The sequence below is a fragment of the Accipiter gentilis genome, chromosome 9 (genome assembly GCF_929443795.1).
Source record: "Accipiter gentilis chromosome 9, bAccGen1.1, whole genome shotgun sequence".
NCBI classification, from domain to species: Eukaryota; Metazoa; Chordata; class Aves; order Accipitriformes; family Accipitridae; genus Astur; species Astur gentilis.
The window spans coordinates 31,675,466-31,696,123 of NC_064888.1; the positions used below are offsets into that span (position 1 = coordinate 31,675,466).

Below are 20,658 nucleotides of genomic sequence, written 5' to 3' on the forward strand. Positions count from 1 at the left end.
CCTCATGTGCCTAGTGTATAAGTAGTTAATACTGTCATTAATGGCATGTAATGTTTTCCTGCATAGCACACCTATATACCACATACTAATAAATTGCCTAAAACACAAAATTATATGATGATCTATGTTACATGTTAAATATCTATAAAGTTATAAATAAATGATGTACACATACAGTATGGAATTGTATTCATTATACTGTTAGGCACAGTTTAACAGCTTTTCTCACATGCTCTCCACTTCTCATCAGTTGTGAGGCAACTCTCTAAAGATGCAACCCTCGAGAGCTACAAAAACAAGAGAGTTGAAGAAAAAAGCAAATTCTGTCTACCTTTGAGTGTACAAAATGCCAAAATACAGCTTAGGTTCCTTTGTTTGTTTTAATCACTTGCATCAGAAATAAAGTTTGAGGCCATTATCTTAACTTAAACTACGTCCTTCACTGACTTCCAAGACAGCCAAAGAATAATCAGCATTCGGGCTAGCTACCCATCTATTATTTCAGTTTATGTACACATTAGTTTCACCTCTTTCCTTTAATTTTTTTTCCACCATTTCTGCCTCACCTGATCCTACATTATTTTAAGAGGAGTCTTTTCAGAGACTTTAATGATTTGGCCTTTGCCTTATAGTTTCCCCCCAGAAGTTTCTTTAAGGCATCATTTTTCAGAGAAAAGTCTAGACCATACATGGTGGAGATCTGGAGTGCCAGACTGTGGACCCTAACAAAGTCAGCGAAGAAGAGGTCCCAAAGGCTTCAGCCAGCTTTGAGATACCTATAGTAGTGCAATCTGTAGTTGTCATTGGGTTAAAGTCCGTATGGGTGCTCTAGCTAAATAAAGTCCAGTGTGCCACTTACCCAGTGCTGTTGAGATAACTTTGTCCAAGGCTACAGTCTTTCGATAAGGAAGATGGGTTATACCAAAATGCTGGCAAACACTGCCCGTTGCTGTGACGTTCATATCCATAATCACTGTTTTAGCATTAAAAGAAATCATCACATAAAAAAACAAAAGCACAAATACAGGTATTAGCTCATGCTCTCTATTATTGATACAAGTTTTGATTTTCCTCAAGCTTTTTACTAGGATTTCTGATTTTTTATTGATAAACAGATTCTTCATCCTACTTTTTTTTGGCGGGTAGAGTTACCTTGCATATATCCCAGTATAAACAAGCAGAACCAGACCAGGTAGTTTATGAGCTATTGCATTAAGTGTTCTCCGTCCACAGTCTAACAGCGCTTCTCAGGTTCAACTCTAGACTCAAATATAACAAAATCTAGAGATCTACAAGCTAAGTTCAATCACTGCTGCCTCAATCATATCTTAGGAAACTGAAGTGCTAAACAGTTAATTGTATTTGGAAACTATATCATATGAGCTGTAGAAGAAAATTTAAAGCCCTGAGAGAGCTCTCAGCTGAAGGCATAAACAGCATACTTGGTAATGGAAAAGAACGCTGAGATCTTCAATTCTATTTTTGTTTGGAAGAGGAAATGCTACGAAAAATCATGTGTTAGAAACAATGAGTCAAACTGTAATCTTTTGTCCCAATTTGGGTTTAGTTATGACTAAATTTGCTTTAGTTCCACTGAACAACAGTTCAAATTGGTTTTGATTCCAGGTAAACAAAGACTTTATAAAAACTGTTATAGTGGAACAAATAAACAAACAAAAAACCTCTTTGATCAGTATTCCATTCACGTGTGGTTTTACTCTCCAGCCGTTGAGTAATGAGGACTGTTTTGTTGGAAAATCCTTATTATTCCTTTTACTAAGTTTTCTCCCTAGCCCATAATGGAGATGCTAATGGGATGTCATTTCTGAGAACTGCTATACGAGTCCACCACCTCCATTCCAATATTCCAGTTGCAACATGATCCGTGATCTTAAAATAGCACTTCTTTGCAGAGCACTTTTTTTGCTCATTATCTTTAGTGTCTTGGAATCAGGTAGCCTCATATTCTAAGAAAACAGGATTAGGGCAGCATTAGATTATGTGCTTAAAGACTTATCTGTGTATACATAAAGAAGCAGAGAGAAAAAACAGGAGGCGGAGGAACCCCAATAACCTGATCGGAGCCAGTGGAGCCCCTGCTCCAGCTCCTCGCAGGGCTGTCACAGAACAGCCATCATGGCCAGGGTGAGACCCACCAGGTCATCACCAGGAGAGGCACTCCCCACCAGGGTGAGACCCACCAGGTCATCACCAGGAGAGGCATTCCCCACCAGGGTGAGACCCACCAGGTCATCACCAGGAGAGGCATTCCCCACCAGGGTGAGACCCACCAGGTCATCACCAGGAGAGGCATTCCCCACATCACTTTGCAGATCACTGCGAGGGGTTACTGCACACAGGGGGACACGGCTCATTATGGGATGCCACAAAAGAGCATCTGGCATCTCCATTTCTATTTTCCTGGGTGAGGGGCTATCTGTTCTGTGGGTGTGTGCGTGTGGTGGTCTAAGTCTCAGCAGCTGGACTCAGACCATGAGTCACAGGGGTTCATGTGCCCGCGCTGCTAGAACTGCACTGACCGGGGGGTGTGCGTACCGTGCAGGTAAGCACCGAGCCAGACAAGCCAGTGAGTAAGATAAAAGACTTGGGAGCTAGGTGCTGACGTGGTCATAAGTCTGGGCTGGACATTGGGTCCATGAATTGGTTATTGGAAAGACCAAGAGGTCTAGGGGAATGACTACTGGTGTAAAGCCATATAGGTCTGGACCTGCTCGTGAGACCTATTACATGTGTGCGTGTGTGTGCATGAGGCAACTGGGGAGACAAGGCATCCAGGGGCCAGATACTGGACAGACCTGGGTTTCTAAGACCAGGTACTGGTGGGATCAATATTGTATGTATGTTTTTAGTGCACATATTTTTCACAAGTGGGATTTCATCTTGATTAACTGGAGAGGGGAACAGGATGAGGCAACTGGTGTTTGTGCTAGTGCTATGTTTTCTGTTTGTGCTAATCTGTGTCACCAGATGTGTACATATGCATATACGTACTCTGCGTACAACGCACATGTGTGCCTACGAGGAAAAAAATGCTCAACCTTGCTACTGCTTGGGTCAGGGGACACGGAGCTGCAGAAGCCTCACCTCTGTCAGGCTACTGGATTCAGCACGTTCTAATAGGCAGCACTGCAATCAATGATATTTGTGGAATAATATTAACAACAAGAATGTTTAACATAATGAAGACTTTTTTCAAATGTTTAATTCTTTCTGGACCAAAGCATGATGGCTTAAAACAAAAATTTAATGAATCACTATTAAACAATTTTAAGAAGTCTGGTACTGATGTAAAATATGAGACAAAAAAAAGGAGAACATATTTTTCAATCTATTTTTGTTATATTTCTTAAACTTGTTATCAAAAGCAGGACATTGAGAAGAACTTTGTCACCACTTTTTACCCCCGCCTGCAACTTTTCCTTCTGAATCAAGAAAATAAAATGTTTTGAGGTAATCTAAAAAAGGAGAAATTAAAAAGATGACATTAAGCAAAAGAAAATTAAAGCTGCATATCACTTGGGAGAACTCCTAAACATCTATTAGACTGCATGACTGTTCCAAAGGAGCATTTTGGCAGCTGTGGTACTTGGGATATCTACAAGTAATTGAGAACATACTCTAGGAAACAGCAATGAAGGAGATGACCTAAATGGTCTTTTCCTCAGTTTTTTGATTGAATTTTCATCAATCTATTTACTCAGATGCTAGTGACTGAATGTTGCTTAATTGCTTTGGAAGCATCAGCCAGCCTATTCTCACTCTGCCATGTGCTTCTCTAATCATCCTTGTTGGAATAAGAACACTATAGCTGCAGAATACACTTTATAATGAAGAATAACATTATTCTGATTTGCTTAGAGAAAACAAATATTTACATACAAGTGGGACTCCTATATTTTTGTAATTCATTTGTCAACACTCTGCAGCACTGTATTCCTAAGTTATCGTGTGTCACTAATTAAAAAGCTGTAACACTGTACACACACAATGTCCTGTAATCAGTTAGGTGAAAACAAAGCAAAATAATACAGTGAAATCTGCCTCAGAGGGGATCAGTACCCACAGTCCAATTTGATGCAGTAGTATCAGTCTGAGATTTCCTACTATATGTGTGTCTAGACTCATGCCATAATTTTGGTTCCTATTAGTACCTGCACATCTGGACAAGCCAAGCTTGACTTAACTAGGTTTGACTGTACTTGGACCATATTTCTCAAAGTCAGGAGAATGAAACCATAGTATTTTCCACAGCAGAAATAGTTCTAAGCACAGAAGTTTCACAGTGTTGTTTTCAGGCTTGCAAATCGCCTGGCTCATTAAGGCCCCACAGAAATATCATCCCAGTAAATGACATGAATTGCTGTTCCACATCTCTCTACAGATGCACCAGCCGCTCGTTCACCTCCACAGTCTTGGAATCTAATGAATTCCTTGGCTACAGGCTGGTGCATGCAGAACACTGATGCTGACAACAAATTGCTGCCTACAATTTGGCACAACAGGCTTTGTAGCAATCAACAAGCATTAGCATCAATAGGATTGCCATAGCGCAAGCCAGTATAGCAAAATCTGGACAGAGGGATGGCATCAGCTTTAGACTGCAATCAGCTAGCCGAGTCATTGCCTAGTAACTGGGAATTAGAATTTGCATACATTGATGATATTTTGTGCCTGCCTGAAAAGTACTCAGGTGAAATATATAATATACCTATCAAAAAAGAGTGGAGCGTTTACCAGCAGGGATTGTTTTATCAGCAGCCTACCTTGTGGCTCTAACTGATGATGGTTTTACCCTGGCTACTTTTACTGGTTTAAACCAGAATCCTATTTGTCTTAGTCAATAGGATTTCAAGTCCTTCTCTGTATTAGAGACAGATATGAATTCATTCCAGAAGTTCTGTATCCCTGCTCAAAGCTCATGGTAAATCTAAGATTATTTGCAGCACAGGTAATAATCAAAAGGAAAGAAATCCCTTAAGAAAATTTGTAGTTTGAATACAGACCTGACAAACATACTGTCAGGGAAGAACTGTAAATGCATGTGAAATTATTAAAATCCCATTGTTTTAAGATATAGAAAAAAAAACAGTAAAGTCAGATGAGTGATAGCCACACTTATACCTTCTAAAAATGAAGAGATGACTTAACATGTAACCACAGGACTTCCTTAACACTAACAGCTTCACCTTAAGGCGAACTATGCCAGCAACTGAAAATGCTACTTGTGGTTTTGTATGCTGTGCTTTGCAAACTTTCCAGACATTAAATGAGGTAGAATTGAGGTATCTGTGATTATAGTCACCTTTGTTCTGCAGTTTCCAAAAGCCCTTGTGGAAAAAAAATAACTGTGGCCACAGCTGTGGAAAAGTCTTACCACCTTTTTATTCACTTAATACCATTGTCTAATATTGAACTATGGTGCAAGGGTAGATTTGTGTTAAAGGGGAGCTGTGCTTGCTTCCCAGTTCTACAGGATCTGACATGGGATTTATCGCAGAGAAGGATGGATTTGGCTGCAGTTTGAATTACGGCTCTATGAAGGCATATGATTATAATTGCATCACAGTATTTGGAGTCAAGCTATACCAGCTTATGTTAATAGGGAACCTAAAATCCCCAGAATCTTTCCAGTAAATCCATGCCTGGTAGATATCTAGGCCCCTAAAGATGCAGAGATGCACCGTGGACTTTGCACAGTGAGTCTGCATTTTCTACAAGCATTCAAAATTAACTGAAAATTCATTCAAAATAACTACTTGTTAGCCAACCAAGCCTACCTCAATGACAAAGCAAAGTTAGTTAACCCAAGGGTGCAAATGTATGTGTATTTCAGAACTGGCACCTGCATGATTGCCTGAACCAATGAGTGGTAACACAAGAAGCCAACAGAGTCTAAATCACATTCAGAATCTGCCTTCTGCCTCCCTGCAGTTTGTCAGGACAGTTTCTCATGACGCAGGACTCTGATGTTTTAGCATAAGTACTAAAGCTATCAGGCAGGTCTGTAATTTAAGTGCCAGACAATAAAAAAGAGCTAGCCAGACCCTTGCTGATATTATCAGAAAAATAAATAGACCTGAGTCTCAATTGCACTAAGGCTCCTTTGTGCCTCTCTGGCTACCCAAAGCCACTAGCACCAGTATCAACAGGCTCATACTTCCCACGAAGGTGCGAGGTATGGGAATACTGATAGAAGAAGCCCTCAGTATTAATGACAGTGGGTTCAGAGGGAGGACTGACAGTGAGACACTTAACTCAAAGTTTCTATTAAAGGACCTGGGAGACAGGTAGCTGAAGGATGAACACCACCAAAGATTTCCATCTGTGTCCAGGAGGTGTTTCTATTGAAGAGATATTGCCGTAATAATGCTCAAACGGCAGGAAGGAACACAATGTAAGGAAACCAGGTAAATTAATGCTTTAATAACACACACGTATAACGGTGTCATCCATTTACCCAAATCAATTAAATGAAGAAGGACATTCTCGTTTCTAGGCCGTTGCTAGGACAGATTTGCCTACGGCTTGTGCACATTTCCATTCCCCCCTATTCCTGAAGCACTATTGCCCTCTGGCTGTGAGCCTCAGCCCCTGCACGGAGAGCAAATGCTGTTTCAGCCCTCTGTCCCCACTAGTTTTGGTTCTAGCCCATGATAAAAGATGTCTACTGTCAAAAGAGTTCAGGTTCCCGCGGCTAGAGGAACTACAGTCATTTCTAATGTCACTCAGTTTTGTTGCTGTGTAAAACAATAAACAAATGTGCCCTTTTCTCTGAGAAAGAACTACCATGGGCTGAATACAGATTGGAAAGGAACCTGAAGTTCTATGACCAGGAGAAAAAAACATTATAAAATCTTTATGTCTTTTATAACTGGCATTTTTCTCCCCTGAACTGATAAAGAAGCACTTGCAGGATTAACAGCAATAATACTTTTTTGTTTTTTTTTTTTCACTTTACCTGACCACACAGATACATTTTTTTACTCCAAGCTCTGACAAGCTTAGATAATAAAATTTTCCCCATACAAATCCAGCGTTTGAACAGCAAAGAAAGTCCTACTCTGATTGGGGCAGGGATTGTTGTCTTTTTTAATTTTGTATACAAGACTGGGTCCTGTAACCATTGATGTTAATATAAAAAGCTGCCCAGTTTATTTCAAGATTGCAAAATCAAGTGCAGTCATCTAAGGGGCTTCTCCCTGCCTTGGGAATACATGTCCCCTTTAATCTCCTTCAGTTAAGAGCCCTGCCCAGCAAAAAAGAGAAACAGAGAATTCAAAAGCACTGCTGAAATGTCATGAATGAGGATGATGAAAGTGCTTCTTCCCTTTGCAGGAAGGACCCCACAGAGGACATCCTTCCACAGGAAGAATTCACTCACCGATTTTCCTCCAAATGTCTCTTTGGACCAACTTCTGCAGGGTGCAGAGAGAACTGGAGGGGATCACAACAGTCTCTAACCCAAAACTGATTCCTTCAGAAGGAGGAAGGCCCTCCTAGGTCAGGAGGGCTTTCTATCAGTCAGCTCAGCACAGAGACCTGCAGTATTTTTAAGGGTATTTTTCTCAGGCTACTTTTAACAAGATGACTTTCGCCAAGTCCTAATTCTGCCTCTTCCAACAGATTTGAGGGGGTCTTGTTGGTACGTGTAAACTGTGAGCATCTGTTGTACAACCCCAACCATCCAAGCTTTCTTTTAGAGATTCTCTCACAACTCAGCAGACCTCTTGGAGAAAGTTTCCTCAAAGTGAACATAAAAGACATAAAAGCATGTTTGCCCAGCAAATGTCACTGTAGCACTTTTGTTCTGTACCTAGCAACAAAGTTTTGTAGTAGCAAACCACACAGTCAATTTTAATGAAATAAAAACATACATTCGCAGAGAGAGAGAAGTTCTGTAAGGAAAGCGTATTTTTATCAGAAGTGTTTCATGAGTGTGTGTCCCTTATGAGTGTAAGGGATTTAACAACTAACGGACTGACCGCGAGTCAATTCCATCAGTTATTTTCTTGAGCCTGGGCATGAGCTTGGCACAGTTTTGTAACTGCAGGCTCTACAAGAGGGTCAAAATCCTCAGGGAATTTCCTTCCTATTCATGTCTTTTTCTGGTTGGCTGCTATCTTTTTTACATTACTAGAGATACATTAAATGGTTGAAATCCAGGACCTTTGGGCACCTAAATGATGAACTACACACAGAACTGAGGTATCTTCTCCCCAACAAAGAATCACTGGAAAATTGGGCAATCATCAGGAAGCCATATTCAGAGAATCAGTAGCCAAGTATGCTCATAATTTTTATTGTTTGGTGCAAGAGGTTTTACTTTTTTTGACACATGGAAAAGCCTCCTGTGATTCTGTGATTTTATATAGAAAAATCGATATAACTAGTTATGTGAGGGTGAGAAGGGAAACATTGTAAATTTCCATGGTCCTGGAGTGAACTCACATAGCAAGAAACAAAATATTTATGAGATGAACCTCTTCAGGGTGCATGCTACAGACTTTGGTTTTAACTAATAACGTGGCATAGATCTAGCTGGGTGAGGCACAAAGGGGGTTTATTGGCACTGTCAAAGAGCCACCATTTCTCTCTTCTGAGATACTCAGGACTGTCTCAGACTTGGAGAAAACAGGTGATAGAGAGATTTCAATAATGTGGTTCCCTGACTTTTTTGTGCAAATTGCTGTGAGTCAGCAGGAATCTTGAAATGAAACTAGAAGCTGAACATTTTATTATGCCATTCATAACTCACCAATGGACACTATTTCCCATAGCATACAGCAGAGGAGAAAATGAAGGCAATGCCTGTTGGATACTATCAAACATGATGGTCCAAGATATAATAAATGACCCAGGAATTCCCTTGATACTTGATTTCCAGAAGCTGAAGGCCTACTTTGCATATGCCTATATTTACTTTTACACATATATATGTGTGTGTGTGTGTGTGTGTATGAAGAACTTATTTTATTTTTTACACACATGACATATGCCTTACATACTATTTTCACAGCCACCCCTGGTCATTGCTGAGGTTAGATGTACTGACTGGACCTTTCATCTTAATGCTGCACAGAGCTCAGATGTGACCTGGAAAATGGTCTGTTCAGCATCAGTTTTGTGGGAGACTTAGCAGACTACAGATATCTATTCCACCTCTCATTCTTTTGACATACCTGCACTATCAAGGAGCAACCTATTTGGCTACTTCTATGTTTATTAATTTATATTCTCTGCAAGCCTATAGCCTCTCTAGTGAGCTCTGCATTGGTGTGGTAGAGAGCGTACAGTTCTTGTCCCCATTGCTCACCAATCAAAGTCTGCCTCTGTGCACACGCATGGCTCCGAGGTCATAGCCCCAGCGTATTTTCCTTGCATGCATTTCTTCTCTGACTTGCGCTTCCTGTAGATCCTTTTTGCTCCCATGATGCAAGCTTCTCCCTGGAAACAAAACCAAAAATATCTTTCTCTGAAACCCACCAGGCTGTTTGTATCACCCAGTTTTTCCAAGCCTGTGCAACGGGAGCTGTGACTCAAGGGAAGAGGATGAGAAGTCAAATGCCCTGTCAGTACACTGGAGCTAATTAAAGCTACTGAAGCTTTAACTGAAACTAAACCAGCTTTTCCAATACGCACTAAGAAATGATCTGAGGTTACTTACGTATCTGATTCAGCTCTGAATTTGTTCCAAAGCCAATAAGCAATTGATCCAGGCCCATTTCTCATTTATAGATTAGGTTTCACAGCAACTAAAAACACAGTCTGATCCCTCTGCAAGCTGAGACACAGAGCAGGTCTATTTCTTTGGTCTGATCTCTTTGGCAATATTTTGTTAAGTAGAAACTAGTAATCTGTGTATATGTAAATACTTTCCACGGACTATGAGTTCCAGTTTTACAGGGTTTGACTTGTTATGTGGATGCTAAAATGTCTTTGGTTTTTTACTCCTATCTTCAGCACCCTGCTAAATATTTCTGTCTAGGGAACAAGGTTCAGCCTTGTAATCTCAATGGAAAGCAAATCAAATTTGCTGGAAGAACTAAAAATAGTTCTGCAAGCTCTAAAGCCAACATCCTCAAAGATATACTGCAAAATCCTCAGCATTTTTGCTTATGCAAGCACAAGAAAGTAAAGAACAAAATAGAGTGGGGTCTCACTTGTTACCTTTTATGCTGTTAAAATCGCTGTAGGAAAGAGAAACTTTTCATAGCTTTGATTTGCCCATGAAACAGAAGGGCCCAAATGGCAACTGGTGTAAAATGCTGTGCTTCCTTGAATTTCAAGGAAGATGTACTGATTTTCAACATCTAAAGATCTAAGTCATAACCGGTATTTTTAGTGTAGAGTTCTGCCTTGTGTGAGCAGCTAGTCTGAGTCAAGCTACTTTCATTTCATATTCATTATTAAATTCTTGCCCAGCAAGATATATACAGAAAGACAACCTTTGATGATATAAATGGGTGCTTCGCTTTAGACTTCAGTGGAGCCTGTGGTGTTTATATAACCACAGAATTTGGGCCATATTTTATTCTAACCTGATATAACACAGGCTGTTGTGTCAAACTTGGCAGAGCTGGGAAGGTGCCCCAAGGCAGGCGCAGGCACTGTGCGGAGCACGTTACCTTGCTGGGCACTTAAGCAATGGTTCCGGGAGTGATGCAGCAGCTACAATCAGGATGCAAGGGACAGGGCGTGGGAACGCAGCGAACGGGGGAATAAAGCACCCAACACCCACAGCAGAAGTACCATTACTGAGAGAGGATGAAACCAAGTGAGTAAGAAATAAGGCTGAGGGCATGAGTTTGGAGAAACAAGCGTGAAAGTAACTAGAAGGGTCTTAAGACACTGGCTCTGAGGACACAGAAAGATGAAGGAAGAGGAAGGAGGTAACGACGGGGAAATTGGATGGGAGATGTAAGAGTGAAGGAGTTCAGGCCTCTCTCAGTGACAGTGCTTCTGCTGTTCTTGCATTCTTCAATTCTGGATAAGTCTGAGCTAACTGCCTGCATGGAGAATGAAACCCAAAAGGCAGCTGTTCATCCTCTGGGGCTCACAGTGAGCAATCCGAGGCTAACACACCTATGTTACAAAACAGAGCCATCCAGTAAGGGACAATCTGATACACCAAACTAACAGCAAAAGACATTGGATCATGCTGATCTTTAACTACTTCAGGTCAGATCCCAGCCTCCTTGCTTCTCACCTGGCTATGTAGTTGCCAAGGCCTGTAGTCCTCTTCTGCACACCTCCGATCAAAAATGGACTTGTAGTCTACTTTCACCAGCTGCCACTCTGAGCGGTGGCTGAAATGTCCAAACACTCTACAGAATACAGCAGAAAGAGCATACAGTAAAAAGTAGCACCAGATGGAGTCTGGTAGTTACAGAGGTAGTCACCTACAAATTTCCAACAGAGATTAATTGTTTTAGGAGTGCTGGTCCTACTGATTTTCACTTGATTGACATACTGAAAGTGAAACTTAGGCTGCTAAGTATCTACAACGCTCTTAAAAACTGCACGTAGCTTTTATTCTGTGGATCAAGATCTTCCCACTTATGTCAGTCCCCAAAATGACTATACAGAGAAGACTTGACATGGGGCTGGAGACAGTTATACCTATAGGAGTTTGATATCTCAATTATAAGCTTTGGGAATCCCTTCCACACAAATTAAAATCAGAACCTGAAGGGAACATTCTTCATACATCTTTATTAACTCAGGTTAGTTTCCAAGCCACATACTCTGTTTATTACAAGTCAGTCCATTTTTTACTGACCGAAACTGAATTTTCCTCCTGGTTTTGCAAATCTGATCTCATGTAAAATGTCACAGTTTCTGGCAGGGTGAATTCAGATTTATGCACTATGCAGAACTGGGCATACCACATTGAAACTAATCATAATTTTTCATGAGTCAGCCTCCAGGCAACATTTTGTCATTCATTTTTACAAAAGAATGTCTTCATTTTTCTGTGTTTCAGTTTTAAAAAAAGAAAGTAGCAGCAAAAACACAGTTACAAAAATACCCCACCATTTTTCTTTCAAATATTCATCTGTCAAGAGTCACTCTGCTTTAAACCACATTCAGTTTGAGGAGTCAGTTTTCATGCTTATAAGCCAAGTGATAATGGTTTTGCAGCTTGCAAGGAACCGTGTTATCATTCCCTCAATCATATCACAAATAAACATTGATGATTTAGCAACAGAAGACTGCATACTCCCGCCTTCAGATAGTACTTGGTTTGGTCCTGAACCAGAAATGCTATTATGTAACGAGCAACCCTCATAAGATATTTATGGTGCAGTTTCCATCAACAGTAGCATGATGGCATGCTCACTTACGTCATGATGAGAGTTTCCTCTCCAGGTTCCCCTAAAACTCCATCTACAAACAGTGGGAGGGATGTGAAACTGTACTTGCTCCAAGATCTCCCTTCATCAAAACTTAACCTAGTGGAGAAAGCAGAATTAGTGTCTTCTTTCCTTACTCTCCTCCTACTTTACTTGAGGAGACTCTCTAGTCCACTACAGCTGCTATGGAGAAGTGGGAAGCAGCTCCTGTTCTTGGATACTGCATGTTTAGTCCTTTAAATAACTATTTTTGGGGGAAGCATCATAAATCAGAGCATTGGTCAAGCTTGTTTGGCATCATACCACTAACCCATGGCCAGTACTTAAGTGGTAGAAACTAATTAAGTTATGTTAGGGACTGATGTTCTAAGGGCAAAATGTAGCCTAGGGCTAGGATTTTTAAAAATAAACAAGTGATTTTGACCATCTTATTTTTTGGTTCCCAACATAAGACATTTTAAGGAGGTTAGATTTCTAGAGCACAAGAGCTTTGCCTCTTCTGACCAGCAGTTTTCCCTGTGGTGGGTCTAAGTGAAAGCTTGGAACTGCTCATCACTTCTTAAGACTTACATCTGTGTGTTTCAGATATTGATATGACACTGACTGTAGTGGAAGTAAATCATGAAAAACAGCACAAAACTATATTCTACCTACCACACAAACTCAAGAGTGCTAACTAGCGGGGACACCTTTGTCTTATTGGCTATATAACCCTGAATCTATTCGACAAAATTCTCGTTCTTAAGTGCTGCCTGCCACGTAGCAGACAAGTTCATCAATAACTTGGAAAATAAAGAGTACTTTGGTAACTTAATAAGAGATAAAGTCATAATCCAGATATGTATTGCATAAATAACCAAACTCAAGAAGCCAAGTTGTGGTAAACCAGGAAAGCTGTGGAATTACATTGATGATATCTCAGATTTGGCCAAGCTGAAACTACTGGAATTGCCAGGATTTTTTAGCTCTGAGTGAATGTTTGCCAGTGTCTTAAAGGATATTTTCTAGATTGTAGCTACAGAAGACTCTGGATGCAACCTGACTGCCTACTTCCTGACATCTGAAAAGAGGGACAGCAGACATCTAGCACAGAGTCATTACCAGAGATGTCTGATAGGCAGAGACGTGTGTTTCATGGCAACCAGTACTCCACCTTGATCCAGGTACAGAACACTGTGCTCTTCCTCAAAGATCTGGAATAAAAAAAAGCATATATTTAAATCTATTTTCCTTAGTATCAAGAAAACATCATAGTTCTTTAAGTATGATCATGACAGAGGATAGATATGTTTTAAGGAAGTTATGGAGTAGAGGAAGACATTCTGTACCAAGACAGTTCCTGGTTGGGTTTTTTTCTTGTTTGGCGGGTTTTGGGGTTTTTTTAGTTTTTTCCAGGTCCTTGGAAAATGCATTCTGCCTCTGCTTCACAGAAAGTTAGAAACATGAATTTTTGCAAGGATTAACAAGTTCCCTCCTTTTGATGACAGATTTTTGTTTAAAGAAGAACTTCACATGTTTGCATGTATCTGGCCCTATCTCACATAAGTGATGGAGATGGAAAAATGAGGGCTGGTCAAACACTGTAAAATAATTAGATTCTTGGAATACCAAAAGAGATTTTCTTTTCCTGTGTCTTTTTTTGTATTGGGTCTCTGCAAACATCTGCTCTCTAGTTTATATAGCAGCATGTGTCAGTCTGGGAAAGTTACTCTTTCTCTGCACGACTTGATATCCCATCCAGAAAAGAGGAATAATAGAACTTCCCGTTCTGAGGATAAACACATTAAAGGGTAGCAATGCTTTGTAAACAGATGGGATTCCACTAAATATTAGGAACTTGATTTAACTTCATCATCTAGTCTTTTTCCACAATTAATGGAGAGATAGGTAGCTTTGGAACAAGATGAACTGAATTCTGACTTTTTCTCCATTAGGATAAGAGCAAGGCAAAATAATTCAATTATATGAACACTCAACTTTGGACAACTGAACTTGGGTGAAAGGAGTCCCACACGGAGTGAGGGAAAGCAGGCCAGTGCAACTGCTGATTCTTGGGAAAGTATAATCGTGGATGAAGAGAAAAATGGTTTGATCGGTACAAGGGATGTACAACAGTAAAAGGGAACACATTCGCTCTTCTTAGTATTCGTATTTTAATCTGTTCTCCTTGCTATGGGGTTAAACTGAACTCAAACTTTGAGTAGAATTATAAGAATAATTTTTGGTTATATGAAGTCTAACTACAGTCTTTTTCTTTGAGCATCTCTCTACCTCTCAGAAGGGAAGAGAAATTCACCCTTTTGTAAAGATTTGCAAAAAGCTACTCTGAACCAAAAGAAACAAAAACCAAGTGACAGTTTGAATCTACTTTTATGACAATTTCCTATGAATAGTATTGAAACCTGTGATCCTGTCACTTACCTTTCTCCAAGTGTTCCCAGCATCAGAAGAAACAAACATGCTGATGTCATTGTCTGATAGTTCAGCGCCTATATTACCTGTAAGATGAGCATTGATTAGTGATGCAACACTCTAAGAAACAGTAGAATTAGCAAATCAGGGGAGTAAATGTATTTATTTACCTTCTGCAATTATAGAACTTCTAGGTTTGGGAAGAAAAAGAGGGGGAAGGGAAAGGAAAGACTTTCAGTTTGAAGAAAATATATATAAAAGATCCAATCCATACAGCTCTACACACTTCCATGTGCAAAGGAAATGCCCTGATTTGAACCTTATGTTCACAGGAGTAGAGGACTAGAAGTGATCTCCTTGGTCTTGAAGGCCAGTTTCTTTAAAAAACATATGACAAGTTAAAGGTGCATAAGGACTTCTGATTGAAAGCTTGCCTTCCTTCCTAATACTGGTGGTGTGACACCCCACAAGCCACTAAACACCCTCCACACCCATCAAAACCTCAAGATTTTGTCAGCGTTTGTAGAGCATACACAGGCAATCTTTAAATGATTCATACCTGAAGCTACAATAATACTGGGGGCAGTGTCTCGGCTGGCGATGTTTCCGGAGGTATAGGGATTCTCTGAGACCTTCAGGTGAAGATGAAGAGAGCAATAGGGCTATGGAGAAAGGGAAAATAAAAGTGAAAAGCAGACACAACATGAAATGCATGCTCGTATTTCTACAGGGTTAGAAATATACAGTGTCTTTCTGTATAACTTCCTAATCGCTGCATCCAGCCACCCTTAAAAAGACAGGGCCACTGTCCTGGTTCTGTTGCGAGAGAGGGATCATTTTCTGACACAACCCATTCTCACCGGGAAACTGATACACTAGGCTGAAACCTCTCACAAGGACAAGATCTTTAGGGCTGTACCCACAAAGGAGGCAACCAGGCTTGCAAGGGCAGGTAATGGTAAGGACTACCTAGCTCCCCTGGCTCCTAGCTCTCTTAAGAAGCAAGAAAGGCTGCAGATATGACGAAGTGACTCTCAGAGCAGCAGTGTCCGAGCTATCTCTGCAATGAGAAGCAATATTATCCTATCAAAGTGGTGCTGAGTCACCACTAATTAGCCATGAGAAGCAACTTAATTCAGACAGTGCCATACTACTTTTTGACTCTGAGTATTTTTGACACATGACTGTTCTGCACTGCACTAAGAAGAAATACCAGGACTGGAAAGTGTTAGTTTAAGAGTTGTTTAAAACAATGCTACATTGCCCCAGCTGGATGTGACCTCTGAGATTTCAATACAAACACATCCATGGAAACCTCACCTGTTATTGATTTTGTATGTCAGGTACTCAGATAAGACAGGAGTGGTACAGAATAAATCAGCTGAGCAAGAAGGTAAGACAGAGAGGCAGATTTCCAAAGTTGCCATTACAATTCCCTCCAAAACTGTAGTGTGATAATTTCTGAAAATTTCTGATAATTTTTGCCTTCTCTTGGGTTTTATTTTCAGTATTTTTTCTTCCAAACCTCATAAAAAGCCCTTCATGAAACGTGCTAAGGGAAGGGAGGTGGAAAAATACTGGTGAGAAAACCTGAAGCAAACTGACCCAATCGAGGGGGACATCGCACAGGAACACAAATACAGCAAATCCCATGCTTCAGCTTGCATGGCTCTGTAAGATGAGCAAGAGAAGCTATACAGAAGGACCTTCAGGCGCTAAGGTGGCAGGTCTTTCTGTCTAATATCAGCCACCTAAAGGCTAGGTCTGCAGCCCCCAAAGTTTTGTAGGCTTCCTCTGCAGAAGACCTAACCCCACAGGTCACTGGAGGAAGATCACTTATCCATCCCATCTCAAAGTAGGTGTCTATGACTCTGAAATGAAAATCCCCCTGTGGAGAATGGCAGCAGGTTTTGGCAAAGGCAAATAAGGGTGGTGAGGAGGGATGGGAGCTCTCACTTATGTGAGACAGGAAAAGGGGACACGGGCTGTGCAGAAGGGAACACAACCTGCCAAGGGGAATGTACTGAGCAGCCTAACTCTAACTGACAGGCTTGCGAGGGCAGCCGCTGGAGGAGCCTGGGGGCAGAAGGAGGGAGTGGAAACCAAATTGAGCTGACATGCATGCAGGAAGTGGAAAAGCACTGCAAGAGCATGAATTCTTTCCTTTTACATTTTTATATGTTGTGAAAAGACTAAATACAGAACATATTTTTTTAAACTAACATAATCCAAACCCACTTCAGCATTTTGAAGCTAATGGCAGCAACTCAGCCAATTCCCCATTCTGACACAGATTAAACCTCGTTAGACTCAAATCTTTGTGCTAGCAGAGGTTTTCTGTCAAATTTGTCTCATTTCACAGATAGAGTACACAGAAATGGAATAAATATCTGAAATATTAAAAGCCAGGTCACCTGTCTAAATGGTGTTTAAGTGACTTCATATTGGTTGGAGTGCAGTAATGTCTCTAGTGACAACTGCTTATAGTGTAAAAACCAACCTCTCCACTCTAGCCAAACACCTAAAGTTACTGCCCCGGCCATCTCACATCCTTACCATGGCAGCATTCTCTTCTCCATCCCTGATGTACACTTTCTCCATCTGTATCCTTATATAGTTCATCGACAAATATTTTTCCAGACTGGTTTGTCTTCCTCCTCTATCTCCCACAGCTTAATTTGTATACAGACATCTCAGCTTTGTTTTTTTAGAATTTCTGTCAATTGTCTCTATCCTTCTTCTTGTTACCAACAGGATACTGAAATCATTATTGCCATCAAAATCACCAAATCTGGGGTTCCCTGTCATTGCCTAGTACCCAGCTGTGCTAGCTGCTGCACAGACACCAAGGGAAAGACAACCATTGCCATGGAGCATTTACAGCCTAGGTAGAAGATAAAGCATGAATGACATAGTTCATTGCTCTGTTCACTGCCATAGTTCTTACAATCATGCTGGAGTTCATGACTTGCTTCCTAATATTTTCAAGGCAGCACTTTCATGCTTCCCTCTCAGGAGGCTCATCAGTCCTTAGTAAAATTTCTCATAAATACCCACAAACCCACTTCTTGGCTGTTCTGCAAAGCCCACCTGAACTGCCTCCAGTGGTGTGACACATACAAAACAGCTCTCAGTGGCTGCCCCTGATCAGGAGTAGGGCAAAGTATTATAACACAAGGATGATGCTAAACACCATTCACAAACCTAGGGGTAATCACCATATTTGCTCACCTGCAATAGCAAGGAGCAATGAAGAGAGATACACTTCCAGGAGAGGTATTCAAAACACCTCACTTAGATGTTTAAATTATTCTGTAGCAGATGGCATGAATGTCCCCCCTTACGAGAAAAGGGTCTTTGTCCTGAAATCCCTATAATCCGCACAGACAAGACAAACAAAATGTGGGAGGGAATAAACAGATGTCTGGGGAAGGGAGGCATAGAGAAAATAAATAACTTGCCCAAGGAAATGGGAGATAGGCTTAAAAATTGAATCAAGATTCTCCTGAGATTCAGCCCTGTGTTTTAACCACCAGACCATCCTTGAAAGCTAATTGATTAACTCTCCTAGACAGATGCCTATAACTTGCAAGATAGAATTATTCCTCAGTTAACCACTTCACAGCACAAGATAAGTATCAAACAAAACCAGCATCTTTGGGATATAATACCTTGGCAGCTATTTTATGAAGATTAAGTGTATTCAGCTTAGAAAACAAGTGGTATAAACAAGAAAAATAAAACCTTGGGATTAGATGGAATTTCATTGCTTTCCTCCACGTTCATTATTCAGTGCCATCTCACAAAAAATGCAAAGAAATTCTTTGAGTTGCTTTGAGAAAAAAACACCTCAAGCGTACTGTCAGTAGAGAGATAGTTCCGTCTGGCTCGCCTTGTGTTTCAAGCAGATTCCCTCTTAACCTTCTTAGCTGCCAACTTAGCTGCTATGTACCCATTTCTGCATTAACTCTTCCTTAGTTTAGGTTGAAAGACCAGATGCACAGAGGACCCACCATTGCACTGGCAGGCCAGGGACCATCCTGTCACTCTGGGAAAGGGTAGATCCCATTCTGCCAACAAGCTGGACCATACGTCATTGCTGTGCCCCAAGCTATTGCTAGAGACAATTATGCTGAAAACCAGCAGCGTGAAAGCATTAGTGTCTGCCATGGAGCAAGGACGGGAGCTAAGCTAGATGTACAATGGACTATTAAGAATTCATTTAGCTGTGCCAAGGAAAAGCAGGATCATGCAAGGAACAGTAATATGTAGAAGGAAAAGGAGCAACTGACCTAAGGAGGTAAAACTTCTGGTGATGCAGCGGTACACAGAGTGTAGCTAAGGAGGGGAGTGAAGTTTGTGCACAGTTTAAATACTACAGCTATGTCACATTGGCAAGGAACAGAATTGCCTCAGAGCAGAGGAAAATTCATTTTCTCCACGTTTTCCCTCAGCAGAATGCCCTTATGGATCCCTGACGTATTTCCAGACATGTACATTTCCAGTGCTTTTGCTTTGAAAATTTGCCTACCACTCCCAATTTCTGTGGTCTCTTTTCTATCATTTCTTGAATTCTTGCATTCCATATTCTGCCTTCATCTTCCCCCACCATTAAGTGTGAAGGTCAAATCAGATTTTAAATAGCTTGTCTCTCTCTTGCAGGACTGCTATATTACTTTGTTGGTCTGGTGCATTTTCTGTACCACTATCCTCCCTTTCTCTTGCAGGCAGACTGCCTGTTCCTGTAGAAGACCTAACAAGTCAGTTTAGTTCAGATTTCATCTATTTGCTTTCTTGCAAATTTGCAAGTTGACCACCTGAGACCCTGTATGCTCAGCTGATGATCTGTGCTCTGCTGCCATTCCTGTAGCTTGTCACAACCTAAGCATGAAGGAGTGCTCAGACAGCTCAGACAATGAAATAAACCTCTTGCCTGTTTTACCTGATGTAAAAGGGAAGAGGAAAAATAAACATGGCTAAACATTCCTCTGGTCTTATCACAGGGAAGGGCTGACTAAGTTCCTTTCCGTTCTCCTTCTGGAAGGGCAAAGACTGAGCTACACAGTTTAAGTTCATTGAGCATTTGTCCCTTACCACCCTGAAATCATGGACCAATTTCTACGGATGCCCACAGATCTGAGATGCCCACCCCAGCCCAATTCACAGTCCATCTAAGAAGTGGTTGCTTTTCAGTGCGAACAGGATGACAAGCCTACATCGAGCTTGCACAGGTGGAAGCAATTCTCAGAGCAAGTACGTGGTTGCATAGAGAGCAAAATAAAAATGAACCAGTATTTAAATAGTGGTTTGTGCACCGTTGGAGCTACAAGGATGTAAATGCAAACCACAAAGAACCAAGAACTTCTCTGGGTCAGTTATCACCGTGTCCCTACAAGTGCCCACACTTCTGCCCCTGCTTATGACCCCTTGCCTAGCTTGTTCAAGTTTACCACCCTCAAGGGAATTCCAGCTTGTCCAGGCATATCTGGTCTAATTTTAAATGAAATTAATTGTGTTCTCAGGTGCCCATGAGTATAGTAGTAGATACAGTATGGATGGGAAGGCTTAAGGGAGCCATAATCCCCTCTCTCCATAAGAACCATCCAGTCCTGGTTTATACACAGTCATATGACCACTTCCACTATACTGTGGATAACTGCAGTGGCAGCATACCCTTGTATATAAAATACACAGTTCCTGCAAACGACTGTTCCATAAGGACCCCACAGAGCAGTACCTCTGGCTCATTTATAACCACAACAGCAAGTCAGATCTCTCTTGATCAGTGCACAACAATACCAAGAAAGACCTTGTCTCAGAACTCAAACTTAAAATTTATGGGAAAATAATAACGTTTACTTTGATTATTTTA

The 20,658-nt window shown here is 40.9% G+C and overlaps 1 protein-coding gene across 1 annotated transcript in view; it reads right to left on the reverse strand.

The window, feature by feature from the left end:
- SORCS1 (sortilin related VPS10 domain containing receptor 1) overlaps nucleotides 1-20,658 on the reverse strand; it is a 310,095-nt gene that overhangs the window by 42,126 nt on the left and 247,311 nt on the right. The window contains exons 11-17 of the mRNA XM_049810783.1: nucleotides 15,346-15,448; nucleotides 14,796-14,872; nucleotides 13,476-13,567; nucleotides 12,366-12,473; nucleotides 11,228-11,345; nucleotides 9,335-9,465; nucleotides 860-973 (exon numbers count right to left, since the gene is read on the reverse strand). Of these exons, the coding sequence (XP_049666740.1) occupies nucleotides 860-973; nucleotides 9,335-9,465; nucleotides 11,228-11,345; nucleotides 12,366-12,473; nucleotides 13,476-13,567; nucleotides 14,796-14,872; nucleotides 15,346-15,448 (743 nt within the window). The remainder of the gene's footprint in view (nucleotides 1-859; nucleotides 974-9,334; nucleotides 9,466-11,227; nucleotides 11,346-12,365; nucleotides 12,474-13,475; nucleotides 13,568-14,795; nucleotides 14,873-15,345; nucleotides 15,449-20,658) is intronic.